This window comes from Phascolarctos cinereus, unplaced genomic scaffold, assembly GCF_003287225.1.
Source record: "Phascolarctos cinereus isolate Bilbo 61053 unplaced genomic scaffold, phaCin_HiC Scaffold_726;HRSCAF=1367, whole genome shotgun sequence".
NCBI classification, from domain to species: Eukaryota; Metazoa; Chordata; class Mammalia; order Diprotodontia; family Phascolarctidae; genus Phascolarctos; species Phascolarctos cinereus.
The window spans coordinates 299,735,888-299,750,940 of record NW_027556098.1 but is presented as its reverse complement, the minus strand read 5'-3'; the positions used below and the strand labels follow the sequence as shown (position 1 = coordinate 299,750,940).

At 34.0% G+C, this 15,053-nt stretch overlaps 1 protein-coding gene across 1 annotated transcript in view; it reads right to left on the bottom strand.

Moving 5' to 3' along the window:
* Positions 1 to 15,053, bottom strand: part of CUL5 (cullin 5) — an 85,848-nt gene that overhangs the window by 19,372 nt on the left and 51,423 nt on the right. The window contains exons 8-10 of the mRNA XM_020996110.2: positions 4,836 to 4,929; positions 2,930 to 3,060; positions 2,557 to 2,664 (exon numbers count right to left, since the gene is read on the bottom strand). Coding sequence (XP_020851769.1) covers positions 2,557 to 2,664; positions 2,930 to 3,060; positions 4,836 to 4,929 — 333 coding nt within the window. The remainder of the gene's footprint in view (positions 1 to 2,556; positions 2,665 to 2,929; positions 3,061 to 4,835; positions 4,930 to 15,053) is intronic.

The following is a 15,053-nucleotide window of genomic DNA, read 5'->3' as shown; positions in this document are numbered from 1 at the left end:
AGTAAGGAGAAAAAAATAGACAGCTGCAAGTCCAGGTGCTTATGGGTCACTTAAGTTTGATTCTATACTTGGGTAATATATCCTGAGAACAGAAAAATGGTATAGCTTATGGTTATTAAAGAAAAATGGGAAAAAATTATTTAACAAAGGTAAAGGAAAAATTGTAGCATGTGTTCTCTTGTTTCAAAAGGAGTTTTCAAATTGAAAATATCTAAGCTTAAGTTGGCTTAAGTCTGAAAAAAATTAACTGATTTGCCCAAAGATATACAAGTAGGGAGTAAGACATGAAGGTACTGAAACCCAGGTAGTCTGATTCCACACTCAGTGCTCTTTCAATTTAACAAATGTATTAAATATCTATTTTGTGCAAGGCACTCTTTCCACTACAGCTTACTGCCTTTTCTAGGACTCTAGTACTAATTTTCCAAGTCAATGTACCAAATTTCCAACTAGACCTGACCCGACTTTGCTTCTGAGGATAGACAAAAATAGGCCACATTCAAGCTAGTGTGGTCATAAATGGCAATGCCTTCCCAGGCAGAAGTGACAGTATAAATAAAAATAATGAAATGGGAGAAGGCAGGACAAGAATGGGAAGAAGAAAACAAATCCAGCTTAGCTAGAATATGGAATATATGAAGGGAAATATGATCTAAGGCTGGAAGGATGGACTGAGAGGAAGACAGCCTGGAGGCAGAAAGACCAGTGAAGTGGTTAAAAAAACAGTAAACCAGTATAAATGAAAAGAGATGAGTGTCTAAACTAGGGTGGTGCTGGCAGGAATGGAAAGAAGGGGAGAAATGTGCAAGAGACTGCAGAATCAGAAACAGTATGACTTGACTATTGATTAGTTGAGTGGCATTAGAAACACAGAAGACTCAAAAATGGCTCCAAAAATTAAAATCCTGAGAGACTGGGAGGATGGTAGTAACTTTACAGTTAAGAAAAATTAGGCATAGAGGCAGATTTAGCAGAGAGATGAGTTCAGTTCTGAATGGTGAGTCTCAGGTACCAGTAAGACACTTAGGCAGAGATATCCACCATGCAACTGGAAGATGAAACAAGAATGTTTGTTATAATCAAAGGACAGAATGCAGAAAAAGAGATCAAGGACAGAAGTCTACCCATTTGTAAGGACTGGAAAGAGGATGAGAAGCCAGGAAAGAAAACAAGTAGGTTAATGATAGTAAAAACATGAGTACAGAGTCACAGAAGATAAGGGAAGAAAGGAACTCGAGAAAGGGTAGCTTAGCTAACAGTGAAGATGAAGAAAAAAAGGACTTTAATTAAAGGGGCAGACTGGAATTTTACATGTCAAAGCAAAGACAGAAGCATACAATTTTACACATTATATCACTCCTGAAAAGAGAAACCCAAAATGCTAAACTCACCACCAATTTATATTAGGGTATTCAAAACCTGAATGCAAGTATGTTAAAGCAAGTTCTAGATTATTCTGATTCTGCTAAGCTCTGCTAGGTACTACCCAAGTGTCCTGTGTCACTCAAATACAACAGAACGATGAGGCAGTGATCTAACTAATTTTAACTTCTCTTTATGGGGGCTAAATGAGATAAAGAATTAAAGGGATGAGGTCTAGTGGACAAGTACCAAACCTTTCACTGTCATCATTAAGGTGGTTGTCCCCTCAAGAGTAGTAAGTAAGGTGGACATTGAGATGGAGGCCCAATATATGAGCTAAGTTAAATAAAAGGAGTGCATTTTACACACTACAGTACTTAGAGATGATGTGAAGGAAAGAACAGAAGAAGAAAATGACACTAATATTAGCATAATATTAATCAGGGTATCAATTAAAGTATTTAAAGCTTCTTTCCACAGGTGGTATATTCATGTTAGCTTTCAAAAAAAAATTTATTTTACTGTTTTTGTTGGAAAAAAGAAAAAGGGTAGATGATAAATCCTTTATTAATACTATCTCTGTGTATTTTTCACTCCTTCATATGGCCTATAACCTATAGGAGTTCCTCTTAAAACCAATTTTCTCTCCCATGTCTTATTTCCTCATCTATATTAGAAGTTTTTTGGGGGAAAGGATTGTGTCTTTTATGTTTCTTTATTACCTAAAACTTGGTTAATACATGTCCTATATAGTAAGTATTTGATAAATATTTTGTTTACTAAATGTGACCTACAAAGAGGACAATTCAATTCAGAAAAGTATTTTGCTTTATTCTCAGAGGTGATTTTAATTCTTTAGAACAGTGTGCAAAGCAGGGTGGCATTCTAGGCAGGAGATTAAGATACAGAAACTGGACAGCTCCTTTTTCTGGAACCAAAAGGCTTCCAAAAAATAGATACACATAGTTAAATACAGGTACAAAATATATTACAAAACCAAAAATAAACGATGTTTACATTATAAATTGCACTCTCCTCCAATGGTAAAGATAAATGAGTTAGCTCTACATGACCAATCCTTTATTTGGAAATTTTAATTGTTTAATGAGGGAAACTTTTTGACTAAAAGTAAACTGTGATGGTGACGTTTTTAGTAAAAAACAAAACAAAAAAAACCCCAGTGAGGTCACATACCTTATCTCTTGCAGTAAGAAATCGTGGATCATCTTGAAATGCTTCTTTGACAAGTTTACTAAATCGATTAAATAGTGTAAGCAACTGTTCAACATATTTTTCAGAATCCTAGAAGTATAACACATTCAGAAAAATTTTAAAATTAACCAAAATGCTACATTGGTGAAATAGATTCAAATACGTAACCACATAAATGTGCTGAGAAAATATCATAAATAGAATTATTGTAGATCTAAACCACTAAGAATATTTTCTTGATGTGATACCACACTGTAGATGTTATTTCGCTTACAGTGTTAAGTATTTGCCATTTTATTTTCTCATCTTGACAAGCATTTATTTCTATGATATATTTTTTATAAAAAAAACTTACAGTAGTAATAGTTTCAGCAGCTGCTACCATATCTGCTAGTCCAGCACTCACTATGTGTTCCTCTAAATCTTTCAACATTGGCTCGATTCCATTGGGAACTTTGTCCATCAATGAAAACATTAAATGCAACTCTGAAAAGACAAAGAGCATGCCAGAAAATTATCTCATCCACTAGAAAAAAAATTCAACCTACCTGAAATTTTGCTCATAAAGAATGAGTTTAGGACCTATTCTAATTTAATTGCCCAATTTATTCCCAACAATTATAAAAATATCTGTAACTCAAAAGTGACCACATAATAAAATAACATCTGAATAACCTAATCTCTTTCTTGGAACTAAAAATTATTCAAATTTATGTTTAAGGTTAGTAAACTGAATAAATGTAAAGGTATAGCCAGTAATTAAAAGTAAAATCATGTAATCTCAATTTCTTTCAAGTATAACAGTTAAAGCATAACACATAACATACAATATATAATATATAAATTATTCTACATAACAGAAGAAATGCAAAGCTTTTTAATATCCCCTCTCCAACCAAAAAGTGTCAAACATTTAAAAAAAAAAGAAAAGAAAAAGAGAGGGTCATCCTATGATCCTTTCCTCAGGGTTCATACTTTGGAAGTACCTTGTGATTATATGTAACTTTATAGTACAGTCCTTTTGACACAGACTAATAAATTTCACTACTCCTCTTTGGATGTTGCATGGTGCTTGAGTACTGTTCAGCTTGACCCATCTCTATTAGCTTCTAGTGGTATTCCAATGCATGACATTAAGCTACTAAACTTCAAACATCCCTTGATGACAGCAAATGATAAGGTCTGGGTTGATGCTATTTTATACAATATCAGTATTCTTGAAAATAATATAAACTATTTCTTTTAATAATGAAAACCATATTTTTAAAAACAGGACCTTACTGGGAATATTTTTGGAAAATCAGATAATATGGTAATAACATCATAGCTCAGGAAAGTAGGCATGGCCTACTAGGACAGAAAGCTGACCTTGAAGCCAGAAGACTCGGGTTCAAGCCCCACTTCTGACACATTTTGTGACCTGGGGCAAATCATTTAACTTCTCAATGCTGTAGTTTCCTCTTTAAGACCAAGAGTTGAAGAGAATGTGTCAATCTACACTGGATTCAGTCCCTTTTGCCATCCTGAAAAAATATAACACTAGCCTCCACCTCTCACAATTTGTTTTATAATTTCAAATCTTTTAGGACACAGAAACTGTCCACCAAGGTTTAGAAAGGTGGTAATTTATATTTGTATAGAGAATATCCACATTGTTATTTTTAAAAAAGATCTTTTATAATACTCAAATATGTTCAATGACAGTAAAATCAATGAATAACTATCTAAGCCCATAAAGTTATAAAGTAAAAATTTACAAATTCAAGGCATAATTTAAAGCTCTTGAAACCATGTCACACCAGCTGTGACTATGTATTTATATTTTTGTGTCATTTTCTGCAGAAATGATCTTCAACTATTAATAAAAAATGTACTATTAAAATATATAAGGTCTGATTAAAAAGCAACAAGATGAATCCTGTAAGCTATGCATGAAAAATCTTTCTTTTTTTAAACTGCAGTGGCCATATTTAATGCAAAACAGCCTTTTAAAATGGACTATTAACTTTAAAGAATATTATCAAATATTCCAAATAGTAATTAAGAGGCTACCATCAATTTAACAATATTTCAAACAGAAAAAAAAGTTGGTGAAAAATTTAATGTATAAGATATTTTACTGTTGTAATCTTCAAGCACAGAACACATTAACATGTACTTTACCTAAATACTAAGAGTGATATAATTAAGAGCTATAAAATATTTTACTTAACAATTGTTCATATTTGACACCACAGTTACTTACTATTTATTTTACTTACTTTCAGTTTCATTTCGTTTTATCATGCCTTGGCACTCTGCCAAAATTGTCTCTTTAAAAGAAGTCACCAGGGCATTTACACAGCATTCCATGAGCTGAAATATTAGAAATTAAGTTGACTCATTTCAAGATTTTTAGCTCATAAGTTTCAATTTAGAAGCTAAAACAAGTGCTCAAAACAGAAGTTACTTACCTGTAACAAAGGATCTCTAAAATATATTTTTAATACTGATTTATCACTTCTAAGTATGTTCTTTTGCCCCTCAAGGATCAGGCTTAAGACCACTTCAGTGAGATAAGTCCTTTAGAATTTTGGGAGAGGTTGTACTTGTGTGTTGAGGGAGGGGATGTTTTACTTTAATTATGAGAGAACATGAATGATTTTAAAGGCAATTATTGATAATCTGTGTTTCTTATTTCAAAAATTACCAATTCATATCCTTTGATCACTTATTACTGGGGCACAGATCATTCTCACACACTTGTGTGAATTCTTTATAGATTATGGATGTCATTTAAGTATGGCAAAAGTTTTCTCTCTCCCAGCCCTCCCCATATATATTTTTAAAAATTCTGGATGCAAAGCATTTTGTTATTTAACAATTCATTTTGTATCATAATCTACTTTGCCTCTGGTAATTTCTACTTATTCAATAATGAGGAATTCTTTTCTACAACTTTAACAAACTCACCATTACAATTGCTTTAAGGACTATTCCCTCTTTATATTCTCAGTTCCTTTTTTGGTACTAATATTCTTCATGATTTTTTTTCTATTCTTTTCATACTTCCACTTTGTGAAATATATGGAGAACTGATCTGCACTTGGTTTTAAAACTGTCAGCTCTAACGTGTTTTTTCCCTGTACACAATTGGTATGCTTTACTTGCTCTTCTCAATAGTCATTTATACTTCTTCATACAGCCACATCAGGGACTGAACTATTAATAAACTAAACATGTATTTAAGTTCCACTATCACCACCCTGAGTCAGACCACTATCTTTTCACCTCAAACTACTAAAATCACCTCCAATTCATTTCATACAATGCTGCCAGACTGACTTTTGTAAAATGCCATGCTACTGTCTGCCACGTACTCAGAAATCTTCAAAGGCATTCCACTGCCCATAAGATTGAATCCAAACGCCTCAAAATTCCATCTCAAGATTTTCCACAGTGTTGTCCCAACCTCCTTGCCGAAGCTTTATCTTTAATAATTCTTATATGCAAACCATTTATTCTGACCCAACCAGTCTATACACACTATTCTCAAAACAGGCTTTGTGCTTTATTCCATTAATACCTTTGTCCAAGGCAGTTTTCAGAGGAAGAAATTAAAACTATCCAAAGTCATATTAAAAAATACTCTAAATCACTACTGATTAGAGAAATGCAAATCAAAATGACTCTGAGGTACCACATCATCACACCTATCAAATTGGCTAACGTGACAAAACAGGAAAATGATAAATGTTGGAGAAGATATGGGAAAACTGGAATACTAAGGCACTGTTGGTGGAGAACAATTTGGAACTATGCCCAAAGAGCTATAAAACTGTGCATACCCTTTGAACCCAGCAACACCACTTCTAGGTCTATATCCCAAAGAGATCATAAAAACTGGAAAAGGACCCACATGTATAAAAATATTTATAGTAGCTCTTTTTGTAGTGGCAAAGAATTGTAAATTGAGGAGATGTCCATTAATTGGGGAATGGTTGAACAAGTTGTGGTATATGAATGTAATAGAATACCATTGTGCTATAAGAAATGATGACCAGGGAAGGACTTCAGAAAAACCTGGAGAGATTTATATGAACTGATATAGAATGAAATAAGCAGAAACAGGAGAACACTGTACACAGTAACAGCCACATTGCGTGATGACTGACTTTGACAGACTTAGCTCTTCTCAGCAATGCAAGGATCTAAGACAACTCCAAAAGACTCATGATGAAAATGCTATTCACATCCAGAGAAAGAACTCAGGAGTTTGAATGCAGATGGAAGCATACTATTTTCTCTCCTTTTCTTTTGTTGTTTTGTTTCTTCTTTTTCGTGGTTCCCTCCCATTAGTTCTAATTGTTCTTTACATCATGACTAATGGGAAAACATGCTTAATATGAATGTATAAGTAGAGCCTATATCAAATTGTACACTGTCTTGGGGAGGGGGAGAAAATTAAAAACTCAAAATCTTATGGACGTGAATGTTGAAAACTAAAAATAAATTAATTATCTAAAAAGATAAAACTGAATATTAAGAATCTTCAGGGGAAAAAAACTTTGTTCACACTAATTCCCAAGTCTTGAATACTCTCTCCCAACATCTCTACCCTACAAATCCTATTCATGCTTTAAAACTCAAACTGGAAAAATTCTTGTGTCTATGTAAGTTCCTCCAGTGTGAAATGTCTTTTTTATTCTTCTGAACTAACAGCATTAATACCCCGTACTACTAATTTGATATTTGACATTTACTGTTCTTTGCGATTATTCACCTTTTTATGTGTATGTATAATCCCCCCAACTAAACCTAAGTTACCTGAACACAGGGACCATTATTTGTATCCTCAACAGTACCCAGTGAAAAAATCTTTTAATTTTATTTACATTTTTTAAAAAAACTGAATATCAATTTTCTTCTCCCCCCGCCATTTAAAATAAACCAATACCTTTAGAATATGTACAGTCAAGCAAAATGAATTCCTATACTGGTCATATCCTAAAGCTGTGCTCTGAGTAAATCATCTCTCTGTTAGCAGGAGGGTAGGTAGCAAGTTTAAACATCAGTTCTCATGTCTTTCAAATTAGTTTATTCTTATAAAGTTTTTGTTACTGTATGCATTGTTCTCCTGGTTCTATTAATTTTATTCATATCAGTTCATACACATCTTCACAGATTTCTGTGAAACTGTCCCTTTTGTGATTTCTTATAGCACAATAGTATTCCAATTCATTAATATATCATCATTTAATCAAACCTTTCCTAATTGATGGATACCCCTTTAGCTTCCAATTCTTTGCCACAACAAAAAGAGTGGCTATAAAGACTTTTTAACATATAGGCCTTTTCCTCTTTCTTTGAGGCCTAGCAGTGGGATAGCTGGATCAAAGGCTATTCACAGTTGACTAACTTTTGTGGCAGAATCTTAACACATGCTGTTAGGTGTTTGTTTCCAAGAAAAAAATAATGTTTAAGGAACTGTAATGTAAAGACCATCAGAAAGAGCCAAATGACCTAAAGGTATGACAATAGGAAAGTTATACCTTTTATAGTTTCTTCAACTTACTCAAATGGATATATATGTGACTGTTCTCCACTGACATAAATGGTAACCTACCCATGTCTCCTTATACTATGTCAATTAAGACAGTTAAGACTAAGTCATCTTTTAAGTTCTCTGCCAACTTTAAAAATTCTTTGGGTTCATCCTTGTTCTTGCAAAAGTAATGTGCAGGTGTGAGAAGTCAGATTACTCCAGAATATCAGATAATACTAGAAATTTTAATATCTAATTAGAATTGGGCTACAAGTTATAACTACTAACTGAACTGCAATATGAAAAAAAGTTGGCCCTAACATTCTACCTACTACTGTCTATTAAATCTGGGTCTTTTCTTAGTAGTTATCAAATATGATCTTCATTACTTTTATAAAAAATATTTCTTCCCTATGAACAGTTATTGAGACTTTCTACACTAAAAACCTATGGAAATTCATGTAATACGAGAAAGTTTCTTTCCATGGCTAGTGTCACCCCACTTTTCTAAAGCAGTCTCTAATTCACCCATTAAGATAATCTTACTAAGGGAGAGCAAAAAAACAAAATCTAAGTATAACTTCACAAACTGCAATTGAGGAGTACTGGTCGACAGCAACTGAACAATCTCTTATACAATCAGACTATCTTCATAGACTATCACTTGATGTAAGAGTAAGAAATGTTAGTTCTCCCGTAAGTCATATATGATGCCAATGTCCCTCTAAAGACTTAATATAGAAAACTCGTTCTGTGACATTATACTTACAGTAATATAGAACAGTGTCTACTGCTTGAATAAAAAGAATGAAACATTTACTTCCCACAAATTTTACCGTATATATTTTATGTTCATGTTGCTTCCCCCAGAAGAATTTAAGGATGTCACAGGCAAGGACCGTTTCAATTTTGTCTTTGCATCCCCAGCACCTAGCACAGTGCTTGGTATATAATAAATGTCTAAAAATTTTTGATGACTGATTAGCAACCCTTTAAAACACAGAACGAATAAAGGACCTTTTTAAGGAAGTAAAATTTCTTATTAGGAACCCAAGCAATGAGAGCCTTCAACCACAGGATGAGACAATTACTCTATCTACTCCTACTGAAAATGGCTAAGATGTAGATGGTTCAAGGATTTTGGTCAGTTTTTACTGACCAAAGAACTGAACTTATCAGTTCTTGAGGATAAAGACTGTTCATTACAATTCATAGTTTGATTAATTTTTTGCTTTATCTTTTACATTACTGTTGTCATTTTATATCACACTCTTAGTTCTACTTTCTTCACTGAGCTGTATCCTGGAAGGCTTAATTTGATAGTAAAGGGTATTTGAGGGGAAGAGGATATACAGTATCGGTAAAGAACAAGGGTCTGAATTAAGATGAATCACATTATTATAGAAGGATGGAATCAGAAAGAACTTTAGAGACCAACTATACATGACTTCTCAAAAGCAGTTATTGAAATAACCTTCCTAAAGCAAAGGTCTAAATATAACACTTCCCTGCTGAAGAACTTTCAGTGGCTCTCTACTGTCCCCAGAGTGGATTGATATAAACTACCATGTTTGGCATTAAAGTCTTTCACAATTTGGCTCCAGGCTTACTGTATATTACTCCCTTTCATATACTCTACATTCCTGTCAACCTAATTTTCTTTCTGTCTCCCATATACATTTTCCCCCCATTTCCCATGCCCTTTGCCCATTCCTATAATATACTCCCTTCTGACCTCCACCTCTTAGAATCCATAGTTTCATTCAAGGTACAGTTCGTGTGCGACTTGTTAAGGAAAGCCTTATCTGATTCCAATTCTTGTATTTTTCTTCTCTTTAAATTAGTGTGTATATACCTATATGTTTACATGATGCATGCCATCAGTGAAGGCAGGAACTTTTTCATTTTATTTTTATATTGCCAGAGCCTAACACAGAATGGATTCATGAGGTGCTTCATGATGCAAATTGGTTTGGTCATGAAGTTCACCTTAGAAATTCAAATTAAGTTTCTTATTTCATCTTTAAGAAGCTTATACTATTTCTAGTCATCTAAGACTCTTAAGTTGGTGGCAGTAATGACAGAAAGGAGCAAAGAGATGAGAAGCACTGTGGGAGTAAAATGGAGAGAACTGCCTACTAAATGGACATGGGGATTAAGATAAGGAAGGAATTCCAATGTTTCAGTTCTGAGAGAATGGAGGAAATGATGGTGCTATTAATTAAAACTGAGACATCTAAAGTTGGAATTGATGTGTGGAAGATGAATGCAGGTTTGTTCCCAATTAACAAGCATTTTTTTTTTCTTCTTCCAACTCCAAATGATAAAAGGAAAAAACTAAGTAGGCATAAACAAGCAAAACAAATTGCCACACTGAATATGTCCTAAAATCCATGTCTTATTCTGTATATTGTTTTTTATCTTTCTGTCAGGTGGTGTGTAACATTCTTTATCACTGATACCCGGGATCACAGTTGGTCATTGTGTTGATCAGAGTTCTTTCAAAGATGAATTCAGTTTTGTACACACTAAGTGTAAAGTTTTTGTTTTGTTGCTATTTTACAAAATCTACAACTGGAACTTACTTGAGAAAAAGGTCAGGGACAGCTATATCTACCTGGAAATCATTCATACAGAGGTCATGAAAGCAGATAACATGGCTAACGAAAATGGTGGTAAGAGAAAATAGGACCAATGACAAAACCCTAGGCAACATCTACATTTAAGAGATGGAAGCAACAAGTGAAATAATAATAGCTAATAGTTGGCATTTATATAGCGCTTTAAGATTTTCAAAGCACTTAAAAATACCATTTCATTTGATCTTCACAAAAACCTTAGAACATAGGTGCTATTATCCTTATTATATAAATGAAACAAGTGAGGCAAATAGAGGTTAAATGGCTTGCTCAGGATCACAGCTAGAAAATGTCTAAGGCAGAATTTAAACTTAGGTTTTCTTGACTACAAATATAATGCTTCATGCACTGCATTACCTAAACGCTGACCAATGTGAAAGCACCAAGAAAATCTAATGTCATATAAGTTCAAGAAGCAGGGAACACCAGTAAGGAAAGGATGATCAGTATAAAATGCTATAAAGATTTTTCAAAAGTTTCAGAAAAAAAGTTTCAGAAAAGATCACTCTATAAGGTGATTAGGTTGTTACAGAGAACCTTCAAGAAATCTGTGTGATCAAAGAGCGAGGGCAAAAGCTAGAATAAAAAGGAATAAGGAATGAAACTAATCACTTCTGGTAAAGACAGCTTATAATACCCTAAGTCCTCTTTCAAGGAGTTTGGAGACTGAACGAAGGAGAAAGGTAGGACAGTAATGCAATTATGAGGCAGAGTCTAGGAATACCTACTGTAAGACAGAGATTCCAAAATATATTTTTAGGCAAAGGAAAAGAAACCAGTACAGAAAAAGTGATATCATCTTCTTAGACAAGGAAGAGAAAAGGACTGGCAAAGATATGGAGAAACTGAGATTTGGAGAAGTAAATTTGGAGATAAAAAGGAACTAATTTGAAGAAGTTCATGTTGGCTTGGGTCAAGTTTTTCAGGACATAATCTCTGAAGGTCTGTCCAGCATTATTATTTTATGATTCATATATTAAAATATTCCTTATAGCACTTTTTGTGGTAGTAAAAAACTAGAAAGTGAGTGCCCATCAACTGGTAAATAGCTGAACAATGATGGCTGGAGTATGTTGCACTGGACTTTTATCGTATCAAAAGAAACCTCAAAGCAGAAGCATGACACAGAAGACAGAGTTGGCTTCAGTTAGGAAGACCTAGCTTCAAATTCTGCAACTTTTTAGCTCCCCAACATACTCAGTGACCACTTTTTTTCCTTACTGAAGTACTGAGTTTATTTAATATGTATACTGTGTCTCTCCACCATTTCCTTTTATCTGACCACCATTATTGCTATTTCTATCATAACATTTCATACATATTTAAAAGAAACAAAGGGTAGAATTCCACTCTGGAAAACTAAACAGGCATTTTGGGTAACACATTCTCGGCAAAGTAATCTGGACAGCATTTACCAGACACAGCTGGGTAAGTTCTCACTGCATTATAAAAAGGATAGCCAGATATTAACTGCTATAGAAACAAGATGGAAAACTTTACCAAACTGTTCAAACTTATTTGATACTTTTTGCAGAGTCTAAGATCTTGAATAGACTCTTGATCAGACATTCAGAAGCAGTTCTTCACATGGGTGATGAAACTGCTTTCCACTTTTAGAGGAAACTACCCTTTTCAAAGTTTGCCTGTTTTTCTACTTTAATATCCTCTAGAAAAGGGTGCCCTTTGGATTTCTTGAGAGTCTTTTTCAAGTATTTCTGACTTCTGATTCTGGTACAGATGCTTTGAATCTTTTCAACTGGCTTGATTTCTATGCATTTTTTGCTACAGCACTAACAGACTTTTTCTTCACTGAAAGGATCTTATTTTCACATTTCTCATCTTCATCATCTTCTTCAAATAGTTTTATTTTTTTCTGTGGTAAGTGTATCAGTACTTCTTAAAGAGTGGCCCCAGGAAATTCTCTTAAGAATATAAATTGCCAAAAAGGTGTCAATTTGCATTGGTAAAGAAAGTTCCTCACCAGCAGCTTAATATTCCAATGAAATCACAGGTCAGGTTAAAAAACAAAACAAAACAAAACAAACAAAAAAAACACCAAGCAATATGAAGAATTCAAAGAAACAGAGGAATACTTGTATGAATGAAAGCAGAGCAAATAAAGCATAACTAACAGATCAGCACACACACGAAAAGTTAGCTGAACAATACTGGTTTCAAAGGATAGATGGGGAAACATACCTCCCTTCTCTTAGAACAGAGGTGGGATACCATGGGTACAGAATATAGTGAGATGCAGTTGCTCGGTTTGCTGAGTTTTGATTAATTGTTTCTTATTGTGACAAGGGTGGGTAGCAACAGATATCAGAAAATATTTGGCATAAAAAACAGAAGGAACTGAAAAAAGAAACCAACAAAAGAAAAGAAGAGAAAAAAGAAAAGAAAACATATACGATTGAACTGAATTTATAGGCAACCCAATTCTAATACAATTAAGTTCATATCGAGAGTTTTCAATTCTTGAAACCTACTGTTTCATGCTATGGGGTTTGATGACTGATATGTTATCTTTATCAAGACTGGAAAAGAACAGATGACATCTATTTCTAAAGTATATGCCTCAAGCTTATGATTGAACTGAATTTGCAGGGAACCCAATTCTACAAATTCAGTTCATATTGGGAGTTTTCAATTCTTGAAAACCACTGTTTTATGCTATAGGGTTTGACGATTGATACGCTACCTTTATTGAGACTAGAAAAGAACAGAAGACAACTATTTCTGAATTATCTGCCTCAAGCGATCTCTAATCAAGGATCTCAGAACACTTTCTAATTCTATACTTGTGAAAGTTAGAACCACTGGGTAAAACTGACTCATTGCCTTAATATTACTTAACACTACACAAAAACCAATAGTTAACCACTGGCATTTCCTACATCCCCATTTATAGAGGGTAATGTGGTAGACACAAGACTGTGCAGCAGTATCTTAGATATACCATATACATTAGACAACACAATATCCCTGTTTAATAAAAACAAGTATTTATTATGCACCTACTATATGCCAGGCTGGTGATACAAAGACAAAAAACAAAACTTTCCCTTGTCCTCAAGGAACTTATATTTTTATCACAGGAATGGGCATGTACATCATCAGATCTTCACCTTTACTTTGGGCATCTTTATAAGCATGCCAAGTTCTACCAAGAGTTATATCTAGAGAATTAATTTTGAACTGGACAACTCTCTTGAATTCACCTATGTTCCTAACAGGAATTATGGCTTTCTGCCTATGTTATAAGAGGCCTACAGTCATGGACTCTACTCAAAGAAAAATCTGTTGGGAAATCTGAGTAATCTTCCTAATGTAAAAAATATGATCGCATCATTTCCTGCTCACAAAAACCTTTCACTGGCTTCCCACCATCTATGTGATACAATATTAACTTTTTATTATAGGACTTCTAGGATATAGCTCTAACTTAGCTTTGTAGACATTTTCATACTACTCTCTTTTATGTACAGTATAGTCTAGCCAAAATGGATTATAGCTGTCCCTTGATTTTACCCTGTTCTCTTGTCTATCTCTATGCACTTGGGCAATTCATCTCTTTTACCTGGAATGAACTCCCTCCACATTTCTGCTAAAATCCATTGAAGCACAGCTCAATACTATCTTTTCCTTGAGGCTTTCCTGATCCCTCCAATCAAAAGTAATCTACTCTTTTGTTGAATTTTTCATGCCTCTCCTCTCTATTTGACCTTTCCTATACACTTATCTCATTCTACCATAATTATTTTTGTACTTGTCTTATATCCTTAATAGACTGTAAGCTTGGGGTAGAGAGGTGACTCTGGCATTGGAGTCAGGAGGACCTGAGTTCAAACCTGGCCTCAGACACATGACACTTACTATCTGTGTGACCCTGGGCGAGTCACTTGAATCCAAATGCCTCACCAAAAGGTAAAAACAAATAAACAAACAAAAGCCAAAACCAATAGATTATAAGCTCCTTGAAGGCAAGGATTATGTCATAGAAGTATAAAATCTGATAGCCAGAAAGGACCCTCAGTGGTCATACAGTCTAATCCATAGTCAAAAAAAAAAAAAACAAACCAAAACACCAACCCATTTTATCATATCAGATGAGTATTCATCCAAGTTCTGCTTGAAGATCTCCAAAGAAGTAGAAGTCCTTTTTGACATTTTTCATTTACATATAGTAGGTGCTGGAGAAGACTTTTGAGAGTTTCTTGGACAGTAAAGAGATCAAATTAATCAATATTTAAAGAAATTAACTCTGACTATTCTTTAGAAAGACAAATACTGAAGCTGAAGCTTAAAAACGCTGG